Raw genomic sequence first — 27328 nt, forward strand, 5'->3', positions numbered from 1 at the left:
TGTGAAGTCCACGTGTCATGTATTTTGAGTGTCCCTTTAATCCACCACTGTCTGCTGCTCCAGTGGGACACAAAGCCCGCCCACAGCGCCCCCTTCCGGTGAGCACGCGCATCCCACCGGGTCTGAATGAAGTGCAGAGCAGAGCCGTCCCCATAGAGACAGGCTCCGATAACAAGAGCTGCCCGGCCCGGTGTGTTCCCGCTGGAGGCGATGGCAGCGATCATAATTGAACGCCCAGCTTTTCCACACCCATAATTCCCTCGAAAACAGTCTTCCGGATGGTTGCCAGTCACATTTTTTATTATTGGATTACGGGAAATCAGCGGCGAGCCGCAGCTTTATCCTGACAGGCCGGAGATTTGTGTTGCTGGGCGGGGAGGAGTCTGCCACCGTTATTCCACCGTTAGCTGAAGCCAGGCCAGCAATGTTGGCGTTTTAACAAACCATCCATCTGACAAAGCCGGGGACGGGATCCACCGCGCATTTAGAGGTGACTCATTGTTATGTTTTGTCGTGGTCAATATGGAGTTAGCTTGTATGTATGTGTGTGTGTATGTGTGTGTTATAGCTAGCTACCGTTTTTCCAGTTTACCTAATGCTACTAGGTTAATGTTAGGTCAGTGGTCAACCTGGACTGTCCGAGCTAAAAAGAAAAGAAAAAGAAAAGAAAAAAACAGCACAATAGGCGTCACATTCTGCCTGACATTAAACCAACAAGTGCTAGTAATGACCACAATAGAAGCTCAAATGTCTAGTACATATATTTACATATTTATTTAGCTTTTTCCAAACAATATGCCAGTGATTTATGATAATATTGCGCAGGTCAGTAATGGCGCATCATTAGTGAGTGACAGCAGGTTGGACAAGGTGAGTCTGTGTGTGGTGTTTGATTTCATCACCGGAGCAGGTGGGTGTGTTGTCTGCTGTCAGTGAACAGGCCCCGGTTGTTGTTCTTTACACCGATGATGTCATGCTATGTGCCCGCAATAATGTGCCAGTCTCTCCGTGCAGGATGGATGTGGAGGTGAATGCTGGCAGGGACAGCACCTGGAGGGGAGCAGGCCAACCGGGGGATGCCGGTGGAGGTGATGGAGGGGGCATGGAGGTCCAGGTTGTGCCCCTGGAGCTCTACGACTCTGCAAGAGCCAAAATAGCCGCAAATCTGCGCTGGTTGTTTGCCAAAGCTTATGGCATAGGTAAGGTTTTCTCTGTTTTGTTACACTTAAAATTATGTATTTTTCTTGGGTAGTTTATTATGTTTCTTGAATTTACACCTGGCTTCAACAGCCTTTTATGTATGCACCTCACTGATCAGAAAATATGTACTCTTTGAAAAAAAAAAAAAAAAAGCTTTTGTACTTGCTGTAGCCTTATGCCGTTTCATTCTTTTCACTTTCTTTGTTATATGAGCTAGGTGAAACTGAAAATGAGCTTCATTTTGTCATCATGGATGAAAGGGATGAACTCTATTGTAAAATATCTTATTTCTTTCGGCTAAATGATTATGGGAAACCTGAGTTGTTTTTCCAACTTTTTGCAGCAGCTTTTATTTGTCAGGCTTGGAACAGTAGACAGTATACAGTGTGTAATGCAACTGTTAGGCGGTGCAGTCTATGCTACAAATTCTGATCACATATACATTAGTTACACAATATAAACTTAAATAGTCTAATCCGTTGTAGGGGTGTAGTCAGTGATTGTATAGATTTCCTGGCTCTGTGATGACATTGTGGTTTTGTTTTGTTTGTCAGCGTGAATGAAATGATTATTATTAAGACAAAACCAGACATTCAAAGTTGTAACCTGAGGAGTCTTTGCTGGAGATGTTTTACAGTTTTCTGACCAAGAACCCAACTTTTGATCAGTGTATTCTGCAGATTAAAATCCAAAAAATAATTGCTCTCTGTATGGTTGTTTTACTAATACTTACATTATCCATTATGATGTTGTGTCTGAAAGAGGGCAAATTTATTCCCCTAAGACCATTGACAACCTCTCTTTTTACATTGACAGGCTTAAAAGTTACTCTGTTGTGTTATCAAACATTGTCTCCCTCAAGAATTTAGCAACCATACGGGGAAAAGGATATATATACCACAAAAGTATAACTGCAGTGCAGACAGTGGTGTTTCTGAAGACTGAGGCTGACGTGTCATGATCAGTCTTTTACATGCAGGTCACTAGCTTTGCCAGCTCTGATGATGTCTTGTTGAAAATTAAGAGTGATTGCTCTACATTTGGTTGCCTGTAAGTAAATGTCTGGAAATGACTCCTCGAATGTGGGTTTTTGTGTCACTCTCTGACTGCTTTCTGCTTTCTGAGTGTTACCAAGGGGTCAGCTGTGTCTTTCAAGAAAGACTACCAGTCCTAGTGTGTTTATAAGCAGTGGGACAATGGGGTGTTTATGAGGGAGAAGCAGAGTCATTCAGTAAAGGGAGAAAAAAATCTTTGTCATCATATCTGCTTTATGAGCCAGGCGTAGTTTGAGTGTTTCCTTCCCTGCAGTGCTATCTTCTGTGTTGCAGTGGATGACTCAGTAAATTGACTTTGTGGCAGGAACAACCCCTAAACTTTTTTCAAGTTGGATTTAAGTCCTTCAGTGTTAGATGAGATCAGCATCTGTAGGCCAGGGTGAACTGAATACAAATTAACTAGAGGCAGACAGTATAATCAGTCTGGACAATGAATTGGGTTCTGATAGGATGATTTACAAGTTATTGGTATCAACAGAACTTGGCTCCAGTAGTGGCTGATGGTAAATATCAAGCTTCCTAATTGGAATTACTGACTTTGAAGGAAAAAAATAGGTCAAAATGAACATTGCACCTTACCACACCTAGATTCTTTACAGTTTCATATTAAGAGTTGCTTTGAGTTAGTTGTTCATGTTAAAAGTTTTCTTATTCCTAAGAGTTGAAGACCGTTAATTATCACAGTAATCACCTACATTTTCCCACTGACAGCTTTAAAAAAGCACTATTGGTTAAAAATGAACACTAAATACATTATTCTGCCCCAAAATGTGAGTCTTTAAAATAAATAAATGTATACCTTTTTAAAGTGACAAAATCTGACATTCAGAAGTGTAATTGCTAGCATACGATTAACTTGCTCTTTAGACCTAATCAGTTTTAATAAATTGCACAAAGGAGGTTATATTGTCAAACACGCTTACTAAATTTTAAGCATATTTGTAAAATGTAAGTAGATGCTGGGATTTTTTTTGCCCTAGTATTGCGAGGTATTGTGTTTCATTGAATTGTGCATGCAGGCTTAAAATTGATAAACAAAGCACAAAAATAAATACATGCATACATTTAAAAAAAACAAAAAACAAAACAGTTATTTCTAGACTTCTGTTTTACTGCTTAAGGCTTCAGTATGTAATACTTCTTTGGTATCAATGGGCAAAAATACTCTTCAGCCTACAGAGGAGAGGAAACTAGACTTCTGCAACTCCTCTTGAATCTGTTTACAGGCTGTAGAAAATCTACCTGATCACAGAAGAAGACATGTTGATTTTAATCGTGCAGATGTCCAATAACCGGTATTTTTACAGAGGTGCTGGGATCAAAAGTATTAAGATTCTGTCTGCAGTGACTCTAATGTATGAAGAAGCAACATGGCAGCTCGCATAACCATATTTTGGTTTCACATTTCTATAGGGCATCAGGTCAAAGGGACATGTGAATTTTCATTTTTCATGTTGTTTTTTCCCTTGATTGCCACCCTCTGCAGCTTTAAAACTCTTCCTCTATGTTATCCAAAACTGTACTATTCTACTGCAGAGATCAAATGCACATAATAACACCAAACCATCACCTTTTCCTCTTATTGAGCTTAATCTGATTGGCTGCTCCTGACGTCAGTGTGCCTCCGTTAGTCAGGAGTCCTTTTATCAAGCGTACATCTATGGGACTCACACATAGACACTGATAGTTATCTATTTTGCCATACTTAATCTCCTGAGTCAATACAGAAAAGGCAAATAAAAGGAGTATTGATGACTCCATGCAAAACATTACAGAGCATGTAATGTGATGATAGCAGTTCAAAATGTTTTTATATTACCTAACAAATCCTCGTGTGCAGAGACTAAACAAATAGCTATGCAGTCCTTTCTGTCATACAGCCCCTGGCAGTCCTGCAGTCAGCTGGTGATGAGAGTTATCACTTTTGACCTGGTTTAATGCTACAGGCTCTGAGAGTTATACATGTTTGGGATGCAGTGTCCTCCCATTTCAAATGGACCAGCTATTGATTGACCCTTGACTGTTTGATTTGAGTTATTGGTTTCTAGTCCTTTATTGACTGGTTCTTAAACCCAGTGCTACCCTTTCAATACTGAATATAACAAAAAAAAAAAGAACTGAAGTATTTTAACATTTCAGGTTTTTTTTTTTTTTTCAATGAAACACTGTGAAAAAGCTTTTTGACTATTTTAATGCTTCTGTTTATCCACTAATATGTCTGGAAAACATCTTATTTCACAGTAATATTAGATTTTGATTGGTGCATCAAGTTTTATTTGCTTCCTTCATTATAATCCATGGTTTGTGGTGGTCACTGAGTGCAGAGGTCAGAAGAAGGAAATCACCCTTCTTATAAGATTAGAGTGTACATCAGCTCCACAGTTGTACTGGGAGGGCTGTGTTGTCTGTCTGTGCAGTGTGAAAGTCAGCACAGTGAGTCACATGTGTAAGTGTTTAATGGGATTGGAGCTGAAGGCTTGTTTCTTTTTTCAACACAGTCTGTTTGTTTAGAGAAAACCATGAGAGTTTCATTAATGGCCTCTGAGGAAACCTGAATCCTTTTCTAAATGGTTTTAATAGAATTGCAGTTGAGTATTAATTTAAAGGTAAAACTTAAAAGTGATGCAAGCATTTATCTTAGTATATACGTCCTCAAAATGGTGTTGTTACGTGATGGAAACATGTCTTTTAATTGTCTGTGGATATATAAGGCCACATGTCAAAAGTATGAGCTTCATTCAAATAAAATGATTTCAGAATGGTTGACTCTCAACCACTGTAACATATTTTTAGTAGCAGGTTCAGACATTGTGTCTGCAGGGTGCACTGGCTTAAAAGCAATGTTTTGCCAACACATTATCTTCTGCAGTAGTCTCCATTAAGACCATTTATTGAGGAGGCTGGTTGTGTCTTTCCACTGCAGAGCACTGACTGTCAGCAAGGCTCCTGCAGATCAATCTAACATTCTGTCTAAAAAACAAGAACAAAGGCTTTCTCCCACCCACCCACACATATACACACCCACATCCACCCACCCACCCACACCCACACACCAGGGTGGGCTTTAGCAGTTGGTTCAGGTGGATAATAAATATATTATGAGTGTTACCAGCCATGATTATAGAGGAGTTTGTGCTTTTCCCCTTCAGTTCTTCCTGCTACTCACACATACACAATTCCCCTGATGAAGGGGGCCATAAAACTATCCAATGAGCAGCCCTTGTGAGTGAATAGGACAGGGTCCCAGCCCCCACCTCCTGCCAATGCTGGCATTCCCCATCACCATCTCTACGGTAACCAGGGAGGATGAGGGGGGCATCCGGGGACAGCTGAGGCTGAGGAGGAGACAGGCTAAAGACACAAGAGGCTGAAGGAAGACTTGGAAGATTTTAGAGAGATAACCAAATGCAGCAGATAAAGGCAGACATGTAGAGGTGTATAATGTACTGTTTTCATATGATATGGGGGGAATTCATGTCCATATGGTAGCTCTGCACCCCAGAAGAGAGTGAGACACATGCTGTCGGTGGACAGTGCCAAGTTAGCAGTCTATACTGAAAGACGCAGCTGAGCTCTTCACAATGAGCAGCCACTTAAATCTGTGTGCATGGTTGTGTTTTCCCACTGATGGATGTCTCATTTTATCTGTTCCTCACTGTCAGCATGGTCTGTAATGGGAAACAGAATGAGAGAAGATGCTATTGGTATCTCTGCTTTGATGCCAGCAGGGTGGAAGAATACTGATCTAGGTGTGCCGGCCTTTTAGAGCTTGGTCCTCACATTTTTAATGATATTTTGAAATTTTATAATGAATTATGATGGAATCTTTAGATACTTTGTAAATGTTTACAAGCTAGTTTATTATGGAAAGAACAACAGACAGAAAAGATCAGATAGAGCGCAAACAAAATGATGGGGAAACTTCTGTCAGAGCATGAAAACTACCAAATACTTGGTTCAGGAAGAACTACAGCAAAGAAAAGTAGTTTGATTAACCAAATCTATGTTAAAGACTGGCATTGCAGAAAAAATATGACTCAGTTGAGTTATATGCAAAGTTTCAAATTTGTCAAGTAGGTTTGCTTGCGTGTGCTTGATAGTTTTCAGCAAAAAGTCCATAACTCCCTTTCATCATATTGTAATTGAAGTGGACTGAGATGACAGTAGACTTCTGCAGCTACTATCTCCCTATTTTTTTCAGGCTGAAGAAAATCTACTCTGTGACGTAGGTTTTTTAATTATCACAGGCACTTTCATACAGGTAGGAGGGTTAAACACATGATTGGCAGTTGAAATTACTGATCACTGTTCAGATTCTGCCAAATGTGACCTGGACGTCACGTGACTTATCTACTTGGTGTCTCAACGTGGACATTTGGAAAGGTGGCTTCACTTTTCATAATGACATGAAATGACCTCAGGTTCATCTGTATAACTATTTACTTCTTGATTTGGACTGAATAATAATAATAATAATAATAATAATAATAATAATAATAATAATAATAATAATAATAATACATCGGTTTTATATAGTGCTTTTCTAAGTACTCAAAGACTGAGTGGAGAGAGCTGCAGTGATGATGTTAGTACTCTTCATCACATGCACTACACAAAAGTTATATGAGTAGTTACTGCAGTCTGTTAGTCTGGGGTCAAGAAAAGAAGGTGGGATTGGACAAGAAGAGTTCAATGACAGTGGAGAAGCAGTAGTAAAATACAACAACAACAAAATAGCTTTCCTTTTGTGGCCCATGGTCTGTAGATGTTTTATTTTATTTTATTTTTTTCAGTTTTGAACTACACAAAGAATAGGAAAATGTACTTCAAATCCGTTGATCACAATGCTAATGATAATGTAGCTGAAGTATCAGCATAAGAAATGAAGTGTGTGTTTATTTAGATGAATCTCAGTTCTCCCCAACACTGTAGACAAATTGCCATCAAATACCGGTTTACTCAACTAATGATTAGGAAATGAAACCAAACATCAAGACAGACCCCTCTTAAAAGCAGGAGTTTTTTTGCTGTTTAATCATATCTATTTGAGAATTAACCCTGAACGTTTTTTGTTCCTATTTCCTCTTCAGTCTCATCCCATGCATAGCCTTTAGACCGTTCAGTACAAATAAGTCAACACTGTCACTGATTTCCTTCTGCCTGAACATAAACTGAGAGCACCTGAAGCTATATTTTGTAAGTGCTTCAGGCCTTAACCCTGGATTAACATGCCCAATGCATATAAAAATAGCTGTCTCATGTCGGTGTCTGTGAGTAGGAAAACACAAGGCTAGCTGGGAAGATACCATCAGCTTAAGTCCTTTCAGCTCATTGGCTTAAAGCTTCTGGCTCACCTATCAGCATTCAGAGATGCTACCTGGCATGCTGTTCAACCACTGACTTTGTGACAGTGCTTTCCTGTTGTGCTGGTTTCTTCTTAGACAGTCTAATACCTTGACAGTCACAGTCCTAGAAGCTTCTCTGTTATGTAACAGTGAGGCATTGGTGAAAACGTGCCTTAGCGTGCAGACATTAAATGCCAGTGTGGATGAATTGTCCAATATGAAACTTACATTACAAAACACCATTTTTGCTAATCACTGACAAAACGCCCCTCTGTCTGACCTTTCTTTCCAGATCACATCCCTGCAGATCTGCGAGACCCTTTCTACACAGACCAGTACGAGCAGGAACACATCAAGCCACCCATCATTCGCCTGCTGCTGTCTGCAGAGCTCTACTGCAGGGTGTGCGGCTTGATCCTTCACGCCGAACACGCAGCCTCACTCCAAAGTCACCTGTCGGTCATTCAGGCTCTGTCTAGGAAGGGAATCTATGTCCTGGAGACTGACAACTCACCTGTGTCTGATCTGGACCTCAGCTCAGCTCCCATCAAGATGGTGGGTAGAGTAGTTCTGGCCTGGTTGAGTGTAAAGTGTCATGAGATAAGTTTTACTACAATTTGACTCTATATAAATAACATTCGATTTCATTTTCATTATCATTGCATTATCATTCACATATCATCTGTACAAGGTTTCTGCAGGTCATTAAAAACCATTAAAAGTCTAGATTTTGCAAAAATTAAGCCCTTAAATGGCATTAAAAAGCATTAAATTCGACGTCCAGAGGCATTAAAATATTAAACACACTTTATGCAAAAAAACATTGTTATTCACATTTATTTTGATTATATAAACATTTAATCATTTTGAATGGAAGTATAGTGTGATGATTGACAGGTGGAACGCTTAAATTGCCTATTGTTTATGGCTGGTGCACAAAGTCACCGAAGGGAATATTAGCAAATGTCGGAAAAATGGGAAAATGCAAGTTCCAGCAGAAGTGGTTGGAGGAGGAACTATTCAGAACCTGGTTAAAGCCTGTGGAAGATAAACCGGTGTGTATACTGTATCTGCAGTTGGGCATGGGCATTAATTTTGTCTGAAGTGGCATTAAAAAGGGCATTAAAAAGCATTAAATTAGATTAGCTGATACCTGCAGAAACCCTGTCTGTAATACTTGTTAGGACAGAGTATATTTGCAGAGCTCCTGGACAGATATATCTAAGTTCCCAAAATTTATATAAAAAGTTTTGAGTAATTAGGCATCAAATATATGTAGTGAAGTAAAGATATTACCCTATCAAACGTAGCAGAGTAGAGGTATAAAGTAGCTTAAAGTGCAAATATTTTGGCAAATTTGCCCCTTTAAGGGCAGTAGTTGAGCTACATTACACCACCCTGTCAATTGGCCATCCAAAGAAAAAGATTTCATTACTTATTTTAGGTCACAATCCTAAGTTTGGGAAAGGCATTGTTAAGTTAAAAAAAAAAAAGGTTTATACGAATAAAAAAATTCAAATAACTTAGGTTGGAAATAGCCAGGTCATATATGTGCAGTGTATATTTTGTGTACTACATGTAAAAATAGACCTCACACTGACAGGTTTTCCAAACTATTATAAGGTTTAGTCATTCAGGACACCACATCAGTATTGTCACTGTGGAGAACATCAAAACTAAATGACTTTTCAGTCCCTTTTTGTACTCAGAGTTGGCAAAATAATTGTCCAAAATTATGTGAAACCCCACCAGTTTACCGAAGTCTTTCACAAAACATTGGCTGTAACCTTGTTCAAACCCTGGACAAATAATATTGCTGCCTATATACTGTATACAAATCTTAAAATAGGTGCTATGGATTTTTTTGCTCTTCTGTTTTCACGTAGTAGCTTTAAAACTAAATTCATTCACCTCACCTTAGCTGTACTCGTTTAAGTCGACTAGTAAATGTGAGAATGCTAATTGTGGCCGTATACTAACATGCTATACTGGATTATCCCTATAGTTATTATTAGCGAGCTTTGTCTTTGTGAACGTGTCAAGATCAAAGATCTTGTTAGTATTCAGCACCTCAGTCCACAGTGTTGCTAGTGTACGATGTCTGGTCATGTTCTCACAGTCAGTTTTAAAATAATTTGTTAGATGAAAATTATTATTTATTCATTAGCCATTTTCCTGTGTTTTTCTTTCTTTCCTTTTTTCCTTCTTGGCTTAAAATCACATGATCAGACTAATGACTGCAACGTTGAGTGTCTGACAGGTCAAATGAGTACGTGCCATGTATATTTCTTAATAAATTAGGGTACATTAGCTGCAGTGTAGCCCAGTGAACTGAGGACCCACACTTGCCATCTGGAAGTAAGCTGATGTGACTCTGCTTTTAAGAGCCAATTGTGAGCCTTAAGTGTAAATGATGAATAAATAATGCATTAGTGGTATGTGACTGTTTTTCAGGTTTTGCAATAAGTCTAACTAAAATATTTATGAAGCACAAGTGACCCGAAGGTTGAGCATTTTTTAATGTATATCACCTCCATCTTTGCAATAGTCCTGTCCCACGGGGGTGATAATACAAAACACAACAAATGAGTAGATAACTCTGTGGTTTTTATGACTGTGCTGCTGTATGAGTGTACAAGTTTGACCTTTAAGTCATAGAGATGAATTTTGGAGTCCATTAAGACTATCAGAGTCAGTCTTCAGATAGAACAGATTCTGGGACATGACATCCATTAATTGATTTTTTTCTGCAGTTACATGTTACTGTGTTTATCCCTGCCTTGCAGCAAAGCACACACTCTTCATTTTTTATAGCTCTCCAATACCCCTGGCCTTTTCAAAACAAACACTGTAAGAGCTCTAAAATAATAACAATATGAGTCATAATGGACCCTTGCCACCCTGTCATGAATAGGTGAAGATTTTGCTTTTATACCACTGCTTGTTTCCATGGTAACTAAGGGAGGGCAGAGGATGAGTCCAAAATCTCTTTGTCCTTAGAATAAAATACACTTTATTTAAATTCAGACATTTTGTACATTTTGCAAACAGGTCAGTCTTACTTTATGGTTATAAAGTATATCAGAAGCACTTTTTAACACAGAGGTAACATAAGATGACAGAGACTAAAACATGTTCTTTTAAAGCACTCATATTTTGCTTTTTTAAATGGAATTACGCATTTTAAAACATTTCCCTGTGGTCTACATAAACTGTAAATGCTGTGCATGGGTCTGAATTCTTCATTAATTAAACTCCACAGGTCCATCTTCAACCCTATTTCTGACTTAATGACACGAGAAAGGTCGTTTTGAGCGCTGCCTCTTTAAATGCAAATGAGCCACTTCACGCCCCACGCCCTCCAGGTTGTTGACCGTGCTTTCTGTCCCGTTCAGCTACTTGTGTTCGTTAATACAACCAACAACTGAACATTTTTGGTAATTGGCTCGACGGTAGGAAATATTTTCGGTATGGACTACAACTGCTGCTGCTGACAAACAATTATGTCGTACTCTGAGAAGTGGTCATTGGAAGTCTTGACCTTATATGTGCAAATGTTGTGACGTAACTAGATGTAAAACGTAACAAAGTAAGAAGGAATTACAACGGGGTGTAGAAATCCACTCGATTTTTGCCGGAATGAATAAACAGACAGCTTTGCAGCACCTGGAGGGTTCAAATTCAAACTTGTTGAACTGATACACAAAGAAATGTACCAAAGACTAATAAAAATAGGTTTAGCAGAATATGACCCCATTAATATCTCTTTATGTCTCATTAATTGTCCTTGTTTTGCTCCATTTGTTGTCCATCTCCAGAGCTCCCACATCCACCTTATTGATGCCCTGATGATGGCCTACACAGTGGAGATGCTCAGCATTGAGAAGGTGGTGTCCAGTGTCAAGCGCTTTTCGAACTTCAGTGCCTCCAAGGAGCTGCCTTTTGACCTGGAAGATGCCATGGTCTTTTGGATCAATAAGGTTAGACCTCTACTTGTGTTTTTGTTTGTTCTTTTTTCCTCTACCCTCACTTGCGCTCTCTCACTCTTTTTGTGGCTTCAGGTGAACATGAAGATGAGGGAAATCACAGAGAAAGAGCTGAAAATGAAGCAGCATCTGCTGGAGTCACCCAGTCACCAGAAGGTAATGTGCTGTTGGGCGCTGCTTTGTTGATTCCATCCTCCATCTTGAGTTGCCTCATTCATCTTTTTCTGTCAGCATTTCTGAAAAAAGTGTTCTCTCTGTTGAATACTGTCTTTCTTTAGTAAAGACGGTCAATTCTTTAGTCATGTTGCCGCCTTTGTATATTGTCTACTGTATTGAAGTTTCATTAGTGGATCTTGTTTTCTGTGTGACCTGATGAGCATCTCAGATTACCCAAATATCCAAATTCACGTGATTAAAGCTATACTTAGCCTTTTTGAGAAATGAGCTCATTCGCTTTGTTTGTGAGAGCTAGATAAGAAAAACACAGCTGTTACGTTTGTCAAGCTCTTCGTGTTTTGTTGATAATTAGCTAAAAGTTCAAATGTGGACACAAGATTCCTAATTCCTGTCAGTCAATAAGAAAAAGCCATTTTTGGGACAGTTGTATCCAGTGTGTAGTGGAATAATATCCCACACATGCATGATTAATTACAATATACCTAAAAAGTCTGTGGCTTTTCTGTCTTTTTTTTGTCTGTGGCTTAAGTGTCCCCTTACTTCGCTTCTTCTCTGTATTCTCACTTAGTCTAACTCCTCTGTAGTTACCTCCGCCAAGGAGATTAATCCTGTGTTACTGTTGGTTTCTTAGTTTTTAGTTCACCTGTCAGCAGAATTAATCAACATCTTAATCAGTTTTCATCAAACTTGGTGGAAGGGTCGTACATAGTCTAAGGAGGAAACCAGTATATTTTAAAGCAGAACTACTGTAGATAAAGGGGTTTCATTTTCACATGGGATTTGGTTGAATTTGTGGATTGTGGGGCCTTGGTGGAGGTATGGTCTCTCACAGTGTCCTTGTAGTTGTCTTTAAAATCAGATGTGCCATGATAACATGGGGTAATCTGATTCCTTGTCTCTGTATATGACCCTTGACCTGTCTGCTGCTCTCCCTGTTTATGTCTCCCCAAACATTCCTTCCCTTCTGCCTCTTGGACACTAGTCTCCCTCCAAATGGTACTGGAAGCTTGTACCTGTAAGTTTAACCAGTAGAGCAATCTGCTGTGCCACTGTGTATATGTCTCTTTGAGTGTGTGTCTATTGTGGCCAGATAGGACAGCACAGAAGAAAAGCACCTTGAGATAAGATGAAAATAAAAAAACTAGAATCTGAACTGAAATACATTTTATAGCGAATGCAGCGGTGCTTCAGTACAGGGACTTTTACCTTCAGGATGAAACAGTGCCTATTAGTGGCAAAAGAAAGAAACAACACCTTCCTTTTTCATTTGCATACAACCCAGTCTCTCTCTCTTCACCACCTATTTCCTCTAAAACCTGCCACACTGTCAAACCCTTTGCTTCTGCTTTCTGTTAAACCCAGCAAAGCTAGAGTGAACTACCAGGCGCCTCTAAAACATCTGCATATTCTGCAGCCCAGTGTGTGCATGGCTCCCATCTGCTCAAACACATATTGCCTATCTGAGTTCATCATTAACTTGATCCCAATCATTTCTTTCTCCCTTCACCAGCCAGATATATTGCATGCACTGGCCCATTGCTTATTGGAGCCTGTGGAGTTCTCTCGTGTGGTAATGTACTCACCATTCAACCCTTATTCTTTATTTCACACTGTGGCTGTGTGATATATCTGATATATGTAACAATATATATCATGTTAGAAGACATGTTCTGTAAATTTATTGAGTAAATAGACTACAACATGGAAAGAACAATTTCCAATTATATCTAGACTCACAAACTTGACATATTTTCTATATTGTGTGTATTTTTTTTTAAACTTTTATTTTCAATTAAACATGTAATGAAATATAAAATGTTAGCACATGAAATAGGCCAAGGTGCATAGATGATACTGTGCAGGTATAGTAACAAACCAAATGAACAGAGACCTAAAAAGGAATACGGTTTTCAAGTACTCAACTGTACTTCCATGGCTGTCATCTGTAAACTCTCCATACTGGTTGATATCATCATAGCATAGGTACTAAAAGAAGCTAATAGTTTTTCATTCTTTGTTGGGGACCAGCTTTCTTGTCTGTCAGACTTTTCATACCCTGTATCCATGCTACAGAAGTGGGCCCTCTCTTAGGCTAAAAGCTCCGTCATGCACATCTCCTACCTGCATATGGAGAAGAATATAAGTGTCCAACAATATTGCTGAAAGTTTGATTGAGTCACAAATCAAAAATAATAGTACAGGAAGACAATTGAGCTTTTTCTATCATCACATGATACATATGTCATATCACACAGCCCTGTTTCACCCTCATCCTCAATCTGTTTCCATCTTTTCTATCATTTACCATCTACACCTCTCATTCATATTGGTGTATTTAATGTCTGTGAAAGAAATCACACTTTTACCTCCACTTATGAGTGATGGTATGATCACCTATTTAAGTATATTTTCACATGTAATGCACTTCATGACAGGTCAGAATAATATGGAATATTATATACAATTAATAGCATGTTTATGTGTGACAAGTGAGCATGAGATTGTGTTGTTATTAAATATACGTTTGCATATTTTTTAAAAGTTGTTCCTCTCTTGCTGCATAGGTCCGTTACCGTAGAGATCACCTGTCAGGTCGGAATCTTCAGCACTTCCCCCTCTTGGATGACCTTTTGAAGGATGTGTGTGACGGTGCTGCACTGCTGGCTGTGATCCACTTTTACTGCCCAGAGGTCATTCGACTAGAAGGTACTAAATGCATTGAAGAATGCTATTAGTGTCTTTTTTCATTACCATAAACCAGTGTGATACCAAAGTTTATATTACGATGCATTCAAATGGTCTTGTTTTACCACCAGATGGTGACAGTACACAGTACTGACTGTTGTGGTCTTGTGTTGTTCAGATATTTGTCTGAAGGAGGTCCCCTCCATAGCCGACAGTATATACAACATCCAGCTTCTGCAGGAGTTTTCTGATGAATATTTGAACAAATGCTTCTACCTGCAGTCTGAAGACATGCTGTATTCTCCACCAGTGCTGAAAGTGAGCCAAAAAACATTTTCTTGTTTTTTTTAGGAAATATCTGCTTGAGTTCTTTCTCATATGCTTCTCTTCCCCCTTCGACATTTTTTGTTTGTTTACAGAGTAATGTGATGGTCTTCATTGCTGAGCTCTTCTGGTGGTTTGAGATTGTGAAGCCAGACTTTGTTCAGCCCAGGGACCTTCAGGAAATCAGAGATGGTAGAGCATTTTACTACTTTTAATCGCAGGTTTTCATTTCATTAAACACTGGTAAAGAGGATTTCTTTTAATTGTTTTGATCTGTTCCTGTTATTTCCGTAGTGAGGTTGTTGCTGCAGCCTAAGAGTTCTCGATCCCACGTACCCATCTCAAACGCCACCAAACGTAGCTTCCTGACTTCATCAAGCTCTGCAGAAACCCTGACCCCACCTAAGAGCCCAGATCTCAGGTACTGATTCAGTAACACCAAACACTGCTTTTTTCCAGTTCTTGATTTAATGATTAATGTACTTAATCTACGTGTCTAATCTGTTCTTCTAATTCTAGCAACACACAAATTTCTTTATCTAAAATATGCCATATTTATCAATTCATAGTTTAAAAAATAAACAAAAGTCTCTTTGTCACAGGCTATATTTCCTAAAGCCTGAAAACAGAGCTAATGGGAGCAGAAGTCTTGTGTTCTCTAATAGCACTTGAATTATATAATGCTCAAATATTATTGTGGATTTTTTGCCCAGCGGTTTTAAAAAATATAAACAATTGAAGCTTTAAGGAATTTATATCATAGAGATGTAAAGATATCACAATCAGTGCACTCAGACATCATGGAATAATGGTAAAGGTCTAACTGCAAATTTCAAGTTATTGCATTAGCAGAAATTTTACTAATTAATAATATTGTAGTGCTTCAGTAGCTAAACTGAAATCAGATGAAGTTCAAAACTCACACGTCTGTCTTTTTCTTACAGTTCTAAACCAGGCTCATCGAGTCCATCTTTACTGCAACTGAGACAGAAACAGCAGAGAGTGGCTGAACAGGACACTTCAGGTAATGGATGAACAGTTATGATCTTTGCTTGGCCACAAAACTTCCCAATTGTTACATAACTTTTTAACTTTTTTACTGCATGCCTCTTACTTAATGTTCTATGTATGCACCAAACCACTGAAGCAAATTCCTAGTAATGTGAACCCTGTTTATTTACATGGCAATAAACGTGATTCTAACCATATTTACAATCAGTCCTGAAATTAGAGAACAGAGAGACACAAATACATTATTTTTGTTTTAGCTTCCACCTTAACACTCTTAAATAGTAAGTAAATAATGAACTACTTGCAATCGTGTGGGTCTGTCTTAGTCTGGCTTTAGTAGAATGTTTACTTTTTCAACTTTTACAATACTAACTTTCCTGTATTCTTGTACTTTTTTAGTCTTACATTGATTATATGGCTGTCCATTTAAAGGTTAGGTTGTTAAGTGAGTCATCAGTTAACAGTAAGATTGTATTGTGTCTAAGATGGACACTGTTTTCTGTTCACAGAACTGAGAAATAGGCCCAGCTCTGTGACACGTGTGGATGGGCAGCATCAGGGTCCAGTACACGCATGGCCAGAGAGGAGGCAAAGGTAAGGACGTTTATTAGCAGCACCTAGAACTTTCCCAGACATTTCTTCCTTTTTTAGATAATTAGTTTTCTAACCTTATACACAATCTTCTTTGTCCAACCCAGACCTTTATCCCAACCAGTACCTTATGCTTTACATTATCCCCTGGAGGAGGATGCAGACAGCATCAGCCTTGCTCGCTCCATCAGCAAAGACAGTTTAGCCTCCAACATCTTGAGCATAACTCCGAAGCACATGCTGGGGGCGGGCCCTCACCTGCCTCAGCACAGACTGAGCGGCCACAGCCTGCTCGGTCACATCCGTATTGAGGACGAGGAGGAAGAAAGAGAGGAGGAGGAGCTGGTCGCTGTGATCCATCCTTCTGCATTTTCTCGCCGTCGACTTGGAGGCGACATAGAGCAGGATGAGTTGGATGTCCAGAATGCTGCCGCCACCTCTAGGGTTGCTAGTACACGTTGCTCTCCCCGCCTTGACACAGGCCCGTTTTCTACGGACCACCAGGCTGACAGCTACTATCTGGAGCCTCTAATGCCAGCCATCCCTAAACCAGCCAAAGAGAAGAGCATCAACCTGAACAAGGAGGAGGAGAGCGGTGAAAGTCACTCTCGAGTAGGATTCGCAGCAAGGAAAACCAGTGCCCCTAGCACCATGCAGAGGAAAACACATGTGGCTGAATCAAACAAAAATACCTTTACCCCCATAGAGTCAGTCACTAGCTCCCTGAGGCCGCCGATAGAGGGGTCAGCAGCTGTGAACACACATGGCTTTTTTCTTCATTCCTCAGGCGAGACAAACCACCACAGTCCTTTCTCTTCACAGGAGGTGGGGCTAGACTCTGACTCCGACATTGCAGACCTTGAGGAAGATGAGGAGGAGGAAGATCAGATGGAGCTAGCTAAAGACATGATAAAGAGGGTCAGGGGAAAGTGCTTAAGGGACGGTGGGGTCACTGAATTTGGAGAGGGGGAAGGTGAGTCCGCCAAACTGAGAGAGGACATGAAGGTGAGTGAGCGGGACGATAAGGAGGATGTCAGCGGGCGCTCCAGTCCCTGCCTCAGTACCGTATCCTGGGCGAGCAGCTGCAGCGCCTCAGGCAGCACCAGTGTCAAGATGACCAGCTTCGCAGAAAGAAAGCTGCTCAAACTTGGCCTCCGTGATGGTTTTTCAAGTACCAGCAGCTCACAAAAGACCACACCAGATGGCTCGGAGACAGCCCCCTGCCCTCCCTGGCAACTGAGGAGTGAATCCTGCTGGTTAGGGAAAGAGCCAAGTTCTGTTTCGGGGAAAAATATGATGTCGAGTTCCCCAGTAGTGCCTTCAGAGCTGCTGCAGCTTCACATGCAGCTGGAAGAGCAAAGACGTGCGATTGAGTTTCAGAAGAAGAAGATGGAGACTTTGTCAGCACGGCAGCGGCTGAAACTAGGGAAAGCTGCATTCTTAAACATCGTCAAAAAAGGGGGAGGGAAGAGTGACACACTTCCCTTGCCACTGAAAAGTCCCCAAGATTCTTCAGAAGGATCAGCTGCCGATAAGAGCAAAGTAAAACCACAGTTGTGTAAGGATGACTCATGTCTGGAAGCTTTGAAGATCCAGGCTAGGGAAAGACAAACAGGAAGAGGACAGACAACCAGAGACAACAGGTCCCAGGATGCTGGAGCTGAACCTGACCTGACTGAGTGTTCCCGTTCTATAGAGCTCCTCAATGAAGCTATTAGTTCAATTCAGCAGCAGATGATGCAGCTCTCCTTACAACAAGACCTTCTGATTAAGCAGAATGTGGTCTCACCTCCAGAATCTGGAGGATCAGGCTCCAGCACAACACCGACAACATCCTCTACCTCAGACTCCAAATCTTACGCAGTTGTTCACTTCGTAGACATCAGCGGCAGCAACTCCACCCCGGCCCGCCGTCCACCGAAGCTCAGCTCCAGCCAACGCAAAGCCTCGGACCGGAAACAGAACAAACAGAACAGTAAGAGCGCAAGCATCACGTCCAGTATTGAAGTCCTCGGCGGCAGTGACAGCGCTTCTGCAGACACAGAAGGAGGCGCTGAGAGCTGTAGGACCGAGAGAAGCATCATGAGAAATAGCACCTTCAGAATCCGTGATGATGTGAACCAACGCAGCACCAGAGAGGACACCAGCCCAGCCAAGCCTCAAACACCAGTCATCTCCATCAGCCACGTATTTCCATCAGAGGCTGCAGGACCGGATGAGAACAAAGTTACTAGCTCAGGGAAAGAGGCCGCCGGTGGAGAGGAGACTACAAGGATCAAGAGTCAGCTGATTGAAGTGGACCTATCAGAGCTTAAGGAGCCAGCAGAGGACGGCAGTGCAGACACTACAGACACAGCGGAGGGCGAGCAGAAGAATGTGTTGGGCTTCTTCTTTAAGGTAAATTTAGGGATTTCTACTTTGTATGTGGTCTTACATTTAACATGGTTTATGACGTAAAACTGAAGGATGCTGCAAATTTCAGATCCTTTACTTAGCTTAATTTGCTTCCCTCTGGCCGCCGTTTTAGGCTTCCTCAATTGAGAACTGGACGTGCTAGGGATTCCTTTATTCCTGTGGCTATTAGGAATCTGAATCCACTTGGCAGATATCTACAAATTTTTATTATGTAATTATTTATATATTTTTTAATGCTCATGGCCATTATGGCAATTAACCCATGTACTGCCCTACTGGACCTTTGTCATTTGTGTTGGGAAGGGAGTAGCTCCATCGTGTGTTGTCCTGTACTGTGTAATTTTATTGTGGCGGTATCTGGTGGTGCTGTTTCTGTGTATGTGTGTTTGTGTATGTGTTCATGTGTCTATGACCCCTGCAGCACACTGAAGTTCCTTTTCTGAGGATAAATAAAGTTGAAAGTTGAAGTTTAAGTAGAAACAGACATACCAGAGAGAACAAATGCTTTATCAGAAGTAAAAGTCTTGAATTCAGAATGTTACTGTTATTGCAGAATGGCACATTTCAAAGTTTAGTTTCACTGACACAGATATACTGTAAGATTATTTTAATTTTGTAGTTAATCAGTGTGGAGTCAATTTAAGATAGTGTTCACGTAACTGGGTAGATTAGGATTTTAGCATTCTATTATATACACTTATTATCATGTTTTTTTATTTTAAAAATAACAAGTCTAAATGTAAGAGAAATGTAGCTCTTCTAAAAAAACTGTCTGTCAAATTAGATTTAAATGCAATACTTCTGTAAATGCACATTGCTACATAATACCACAGGTGTCTGGCTGTACACGTGATCATTCTTTGGTATTTCGTAGGACGACGAGAAAGCAGAGGATGAAATGGCGAAGCGTCGAGCTGCGTTCCTCCTCAAACAGCAGCGTAAAGCTGAAGAGGCGAGACTACGCAAACAGCAGCAGGAAGCTGAGAGCGAGCTAAAACGAGATGAGGCTAGGTACGGTTTTACACACTCACATACCCAGTGTAGAAGGATGAGAAACTGTCTGGAGTCTGAAAACCTTTCTGTCTTAACTCTCACAAAGGCGCAAGGCAGAGGAGGAACGTGTCCGTAAGGAGGAGGAGAAGGCGAGACGGGAGCTCATCAAGCAGGAGTACCTGCGAAGAAAGCAACAAGCACTGATGGAAGAGCAGGGTCTGGTCAGGCCACGCCCCAGGACGAAATCACGCAGGAACAGGCCCAAGTCTCTGCACAGAGAGGAGTCCAACAGTCTGTCCAAAGGGTCGACCACACGTAAGACAACACTGCCTCCATCTGGTACTCCATGTTGTCTTTTCATTGTTGTTGTGTTGTTGTATTTTCTAATATGTGTGCTAGGGATGTAACGATTACCAGTATAATGATAAACCGCGGTAAAATTCCCAGTGGTTAGTATAACCGTTTAAATTGTAATTATCATGATAACTGTGTTTGATTACCGCACTTTGAAAGAGAAAGAGAGAGAGAGAGAGAGACCTCCGTTCTATCTATCTATCTGTCTGTCTGTCTGTCTGTCTGTCTAATTTAAGGGGGAAAATTAACTTTAAAATTCACTTAATATGCACGACTAGGAAGGGTTTTTGTGTTTCAGTCAGCAGGGTGAGACTGTGGAACAGATTTAATATAGAGTTAAAGCAATGTCCAAGCATGAAAGAATTTAAAAGGAGTGCATGTAGTACTATGTCTGCATTGTATTCTGCATAGTTGTGACAAGGGATGTAACGATTATCGGTATAATAATAAACCATGGTAAAATTCCCAGTGGTTAGTTTTACCGTTTAAATTCTAATCATCATGATAACCGTGTTTGATTACCGCACTTTGAAAGAGAAAGAGAGAGAGAGACCCCCATTCTATCTATCTGTCTATGAAAAAGAAACTAAAACAACTCAAACTTGATATGGAAAATGGTCAAACAATGGCCATAAGGTGTCATCTTTAATGCACATTTGTATGTTTGATGTTTACATGGTAATATTTGAATGTTTCTGCCAACAAAGTAAATTGTGCTGTTATGTTATTTTTTCATTTTTTATTTTTTTCAAAATACAACTTTATTAAATTATTTCAGTGTGTGTGTATATAAGTACTTTTTGAACATTTTGAGCACAATTTCAACAATACCGCGATAATAATGATAACCATGATAGTTTTGGTCACAATAACCGTGATATGAAATTTTCATATCGTTACATCCCTAATGTGTGCATGTATTTTTAGTGGCAGACACCTGTGTACATGTTTTGTATGTTTAGTTGTGCGCATGTGTGTTGTGCAGGTCATTCTCTGAAGGTGTCCATGCTGATCAAAGCCCAGGGCCAAGCAGCAAACGGCAGGGGAGGTGAAACTTCTAACCTGCTCTGCATGATGTGATGTCAGACACATCATAGAAAACTGCTCCATGTTAGGGACTAGGCCATAACTGGGTCTACTTAAGACAGCATTCTGCACATCTGCATTTGATCATTTTTCAAAGTATCTCTTGCAATGTGAAACAATACCACCCTCAGAGTTTGCAACTATACGACAAATGGCAAGTTTTGATAAAGACTTAGATTATGTAACAAGACAAGGCTTCTTGATTTTTTTTTTTCCCAAAACAAGTTCCCTCCCAGTACTCTTTGCAGTGGCGTTATCACCTCTTATTTAACAGGTTCAGCCAGTAGGGGTGAAAGAAAATATAGTTTCTGCAATATATCGCGATATTTCATTTCACAGTACTGTAGCGATATTAAAAAGTACTGTATCAATATTTTTAGGTATTTATTCAAATGCAGATATTGCGGAGGTTCGTTTTTGTTTCTCTTTTTTGTTTATATTTTATTTATTATTTAACACGCTTATGAAATAATGTTAGTTCCTTTGTTGGGATTGCCCAAAAATAATGTAGTTATGAACTAGGATAACTAACATCAGGATCAGGAGAAACTGTAATGTCTGTAAAACATAATTTAAGTTTTAACAAAGGAAAATTTTGTGTTATAGCATTAGATCCCGTTGTGATCAAATAAAAATGTGTTTAGTATTTGTGCATATTTCTGGTGTAATTCAATTCTTCAATTCATTCTTCGATCATTTCATTTAAAATCATTTTTTAAAAAAAGAAACAAACCAAAAATTTGCCTTTTTAACAGTATTATGATATATCGTGATATATCGTATCGTGATCCTAGTATTGGGATTTGCATCGTATTGCCAGATTCTTGCCAATACACAGCCCTATCAGCCAGACATTTCTCCAATGCTGAAATTAAGTGTGGACATAGGTCTGGATTTGTGAGACACTTAGAAGTTTTAAATCACATGGACGTTGTCTCTGGTCTCAGTGAAACGGTGGCAGTATTAGATTCAACGTTACTGTGTCAGTCTGGGTAGAAATGGTGTAAAATGTCCAAAAAATCATTTCAGCTTTGTTTGATTTAACTAACTGGTATTTGTTTTTCCGACCTTTAGCTGATCTGAGCAGCAGTCATCGAGGGTCCACGCTCTCGTTGGCCACAGAGGCGGACAGCGTCATCTCAGGAGAAGCCGAGTCACAGCGGTAAGACCTCCTCCACATACGCGCTTGGATCTGTCCTTGTCTTTGTATTCATCCAGTCCTTTGGTTCATTACCAGTGCATGTTCCAGGGCTGGATCTGTGTGCTCCATGGAGTCGTTCCCTGTACTGAGCAGGGCGTCCAGCAGGAACATGGACCGGGACTGGGAGAACGGCTCCATAGCCTCCTCCATCACTTCAGCCGAGTACAACGGTGAGCGAAAAAACGTAGATAGTAGACCTGACAAAGACGAAGACTCTCACCCTGACTTTGCTCTTTGCTTTTAACACTGAATGCACCATCTTTAAATTTTTGATGTCTTTCATAACAGGTCCTAAACTATTCAAGGAGCCGAGTTCCAAGTCTAACAAGCCAATCATCATCAACGCCATCGCTCACTGCTGCTTAGCTGGCAAAGTTAATGAAACCCAGAAGAATGTGGTACTAGAGGTCAGTACAATATTTTAACCCATAAAGACCCAAACATCCATCACCGACCAAAACCATCTACTGATCTAAACTGTTTAATACCTGTTGATCCACTAATTCTATCGATACATGTAAATAATTGGTATAAAAAGTAGTTTGTCATCTTCTCATGGTCATCAGATATGACCCATTTGGATGTTCAGAGGCTCCGTAGTTACCATGGAAACACCGTCATCTTCTACAACATTGAGTCACCAGTAAAACCCATGGAGTTGGATCAAAGAGAGTGGATGGAAATGCTTGGTGTATATTCAGTTAATGATAGATTTTACTGAAAAGCCACTTTTTCTGCAGTTTTGTCTGTTTCTGATATAATAAAACATGACTTTATGAACATCTACATCATATAGGAAAATACATGACATACTGAAAAAAACACAAAATACAGAGGATAATATTATAATAAATGGCCGATAAATTAATTAAGAATGATTAAATAGAAAAATTAATTTGGGAACTGACGCAGAAGAAGCACTGGATCTTTTTGATACAATAACCCTCAACTTTAATCTGAGCTTTTATGAACATCTCCATCATCAGTGAATTAAAATAAAAAAATACTAGACTTATATTGATAAAATGCAAAATACAGTGGATAATATTATAATAAATGGTGATAAATCACTTAAGAAAGGTGAAATATAGTGAAAATCTCATTTGGGAACTGACACAAAAGTAGCTCTGGGTCTTTATGGGTTAAATACATTTACTGAATTGACGTGTGAATAAACGGAGTAGATGTTTTTTCTCATCACATTTGTGCACGAGGCCACATTGTTTCCGTTCATTAAAACACACGTTTCACTCATTATAGGAGCTGGAAAAGTGCGAGTCCAACCACCTGATCATCCTGTTCCGTGACGGTGGATGCCAGTTCCGTGCCATTTACTCCTACTCGCCGGACACCGAGGAAATAATCAAGTTCACAGGCACGGGGCCGCGTACCATCAACCGAAAGATGATCGACAAGCTCTACAAGTACAGCTCGGACCGCAAGCAGTTCACCGCCATCCCCGCCAAGTCTGTGTCTGTCAGCGTGGACGCCCTGACCATCCACAATCACCTGTGGCAGGTCAAGAGGCCCGGCAGCGCACGGAGGAAGTGAAGAGGACGAGAAGAAAACCAGACGTTTATTACAGTTTGTGTTCTGTGTAATAATGTTGGGCAGGACCCAATGACGTTGGAGATGCTTGATCTACTTGTGATCATGTGACTTCCAGTAATCTGCTGGTGGCGCCATTAATAGAGAAGTCAGTGTGCGGCAGAATTATTACCCGCCTGCCCACTGAATGCACTCCAATGTTTATTTTTTTAATTTTTTGTTTTGTTTGTGTTTTACTCTGCATGTCACACTTCTGTGTTTCAGTTTTGTAGGTTCGTCCTACAATATTTACGCACTATCGACGAAGGACTGATTTTTATGTAGCAAAGAGTTTATCACTGAACCTAATTGCAGTAGTAAACCTACTACTGTGAACAAGTGCTACTACAGTCAGGCAGTGGTGAATATTCTGTTTATATTGACTAAAATTGTTTGCTATTACAGCTCGGCAAAAAAAAAAAAAAAATTCCCTACTGCTGTGATTAGCCAGGCTCCACAAACAGCACCAGTTGCTAGCGCTGGTCAGTGCTTTTTATAAAGAGGGGCTTTGAACAAACTGGTGTTAAATGACTGGACCATGAATGGACAGTACGTCCTCCTGTATTGCTTTATATTTAGTGTGTTTGGGGAAGTGTGTGTTTGTATTAGGGAAAGGGAGAGCTGTGTGCATCACTGTGTACATCCTGCTCTGAATGTGTTTACTCTCATATATGCTTTAAAACTTAACACATGCAACACAGCAAAGCAACAAAACTGATTTTTTTTTTTTTTTGTCGTTTCATTCGACAGGTGTTGGCTGTTGTCATGGTGAAAGGTGAGACTTAAAATGATGTTGTCGTTACAGTAGGGGAAATTGTACAAGTATTTACCCCTGACAGGAAGCGCTTTAGTGTACATTCTACCTTATCATTAGTGCATTATATCATATTAACTTTATATTCCACAGCATGGATGAGCCCTCCAATACCCGTAACCGGCTCATCTCGCTGAATCCAAACAAACAAAGCTATGCCGCTGGGTTGTTTGCTGCTCATTAACTTCTCCCCGGTTTCTGCTGAGACACATTTTAATGTAGCCGGTGGCGCTCAACAAGCCGCCTGCCTCCACTAGTCATTATCCTGGAACATCCGACTATCAGCAGCTGGTTTAAGATGGGACGAAAAGGCACAATACTTGATTATTTCTTTGCTGCGTTTTGTACATTTTTGAGTAGTATCTTTTGTACATAATGTACACTTTATGTTTACTAAAAAACAAAAAAAGCTGGCACTATTTTGAGGTTTATTCTGTTACAGGCTTTCAGAGATGTTACGTTATAATTTCACTGTGTTTTATTGTATGTTTATTTATTTTGAAGAGATATAATAAAATTCCAGTAGGTACATTTTCTGATTTTGTATCTTATTACTCGTGTAATTCTATCTTGGTCTATTTCTCAGCTCTTTTTTTTTTTTAACATTTGTCAGGTTTACATGTACACATGATCATACCCACCATCCTCAAAACAAGCACAGATGCATCAAAAAAAAAACTAGAATATTGTGGAAGAATTCATGTTTTTTTGTAATTTAACCCATAAAGACCCAAACATCCACCACCAACTAAAACCATCTACTGACGTAAATGTTTAAGTTCTGTTAATCCTCTAATTATATCAGTACATGTAAATAATTGGTGTAAAATGCAGTTTGTCATCTTTTCATGGTCATCAGATATGACTCACTTGGATGTTCAGAGGCTCTGTAGTTACCATGGAAACACCATCATCTTCTACAACACTGATTTACCAGTGAAACCCAGGGAGTTGGATCAATGGCAGTGAATGGAAATGCTTGGTTTATATTCAGTTAAACACAGATTTTACAGAAAAAGTCACTCTTTATGCAGTTTTCTCGGTCTTTGATTCAATAACCCTCAACTTTAATCTGAGCTTTTATGAACATCCACATGATTAGTGAATTAAATACAGAAAAATACAATTTTGTGATAAATATCATACTGATTATTAATATGAATGTTTATATGTTAAATCAACATGAACAGGAGATCTTACAGCTGTAGACATGATATAGTTTATAAGCATCAATATTTCCTTAATATTTAATAGGACATTTTCCTTCCTAAGTGAAATGTGAAGAAAGTAGATGGTTAGTTGAAATAAATGGAAAAAAAAAATCAATGTTGAGAGCAATTAAGTAAAAAAAAACAACCTCTAAGGCATTTTGGAACAATTTAAACCAAACTAAGCAATGCAATATTTAATAATAATAATAATAATAATAATAATAATAATAATAATAATAATGGTTTAGATTTCAATTGTGCTTTCCAAGGCACCCAAAGCACTTTACATTATTGATCCATTATTCATTCGCTCACACATTCTCACTCTGGTGGTGGTAAACTACATTTTATCACAATATAAATCTATATTATATGACATCTGTCATTGTTGTTCTGTATCCCAGACCCCTGTTAGAAAAGAAACGCCTGAATTCAACATGTCCCAATACTTTTGTCTATTTAGGGACCGAGCCGAGGGACTTGCCAGAAGGCAAGGCCCCTATTGTTCTTCATTTGTTTTTTATTATTATTATTATTATTTTTCCGCCACCACTTTGAACTGGATTTTGACCCCCTAAACATGCTCCAAAACTCACCAAATTTGGCATGTATGTCAGGTCTGGTGAAAAATTTTATAAAAATGAAATATTTAACCCTGTTGGTGCCAAAATGGGCTCTCTAGCGCCACCTATGTCAAAAAACATGGAAACCACCTTAGCGGCCAGCAGGAATGTCCAAGAGACATGAAACCAATGCCAAAACGTTCCTTACAACGAGCACTACAAAAAATATAGGAGGACGCAATGATATACATATGTATATATATATATATATATATATATATATATATATATATATATATATATATATATATATATATATCTACGCACATACATTCCAGAAAAGCTCATGCATCTCCCATTCCCCCATCCCCCCCAACCCCCCACTTGACGTCTGCACTCGGTCTAATTATTCACACTGTCCCCCGATTCCCTTCAAATCCATGAAAAAATTCCAGCATGTGTCCACGTGTACTGTGTGTAATCTGTATGATGTCTTTATATTTGTGCTTTGCATTATCTTCTGTTCTTTAATGCAATTTTCGAAGAAAGGGTTTTGTGGCAGCGCTCTAGTTGTACTCTGTACTAGGAGCAGCGGCCCGATGTCCCTAATCATCAAACCCAATTTCGTTTGATGTACTTTGTACTGTCAAATGACAATAAAGAGCAATTCTGATTCTGATTTTATATATATATATATATATACACACATATATACACACACACATATACA

At 39.6% G+C, this 27328-nt stretch overlaps 1 protein-coding gene across 14 annotated transcripts; it reads left to right on the forward strand.

Annotated features, from left to right (window-relative positions):
- The first annotated feature begins 106 nt into the window (after positions 1-106).
- On the forward strand, positions 107-25355 carry camsap1a (calmodulin regulated spectrin-associated protein 1a). 14 transcript variants are annotated; one of them, XM_030148935.1, is made up of 21 exons: positions 107-490; positions 1015-1199; positions 7893-8155; positions 11419-11580; positions 11662-11742; positions 12746-12778; positions 13274-13333; positions 14328-14469; positions 14627-14766; positions 14868-14964; positions 15067-15193; positions 15717-15796; positions 16293-16377; positions 16482-18771; positions 19664-19800; positions 19889-20097; positions 21122-21184; positions 22297-22384; positions 22460-22593; positions 22712-22830; positions 23684-25355. In XM_030148935.1, the coding sequence occupies exons 2-21, from the start codon at positions 1016-1018 to the stop codon at positions 23972-23974; spliced, it is 4785 nt and encodes a 1594-aa protein (XP_030004795.1). In that variant the 5' UTR covers positions 107-490; position 1015; the 3' UTR covers positions 23975-25355. The 14 variants fall into 14 exon arrangements, with proteins under 14 accessions (XP_030004795.1, XP_030004796.1, XP_030004799.1 ...); XM_030148936.1 differs by having other exon boundaries at positions 22472-22593; XM_030148939.1 differs by lacking the exon at positions 21122-21184.
- Positions 25356-27328: the final 1973 nt, after the last annotated feature.

The sequence above is a fragment of the Sphaeramia orbicularis genome, chromosome 12, assembly GCF_902148855.1.
Source record: "Sphaeramia orbicularis chromosome 12, fSphaOr1.1, whole genome shotgun sequence".
NCBI lineage: Eukaryota > Metazoa > Chordata > Actinopteri > Kurtiformes > Apogonidae > Sphaeramia > Sphaeramia orbicularis.

Bases quoted from the DNA above. Each gene is read 5' to 3' on its own strand.
- camsap1a (XM_030148935.1), top strand. From the start codon at position 1,016: ATGGATGTGGAGGTGAATGCTGGCAGGGACAGCACCTGGAGGGGAGCA. The intron at 12,779-13,273 runs GTAAGTTTAACC...TCCCTTCACCAG, and splicing joins GGTACTGGAAGCTTGTACCT to CCAGATATATTGCATGCACT. The intron at 14,470-14,626 runs GTACTAAATGCA...TGTGTTGTTCAG, and splicing joins AGAGGTCATTCGACTAGAAG to ATATTTGTCTGAAGGAGGTC.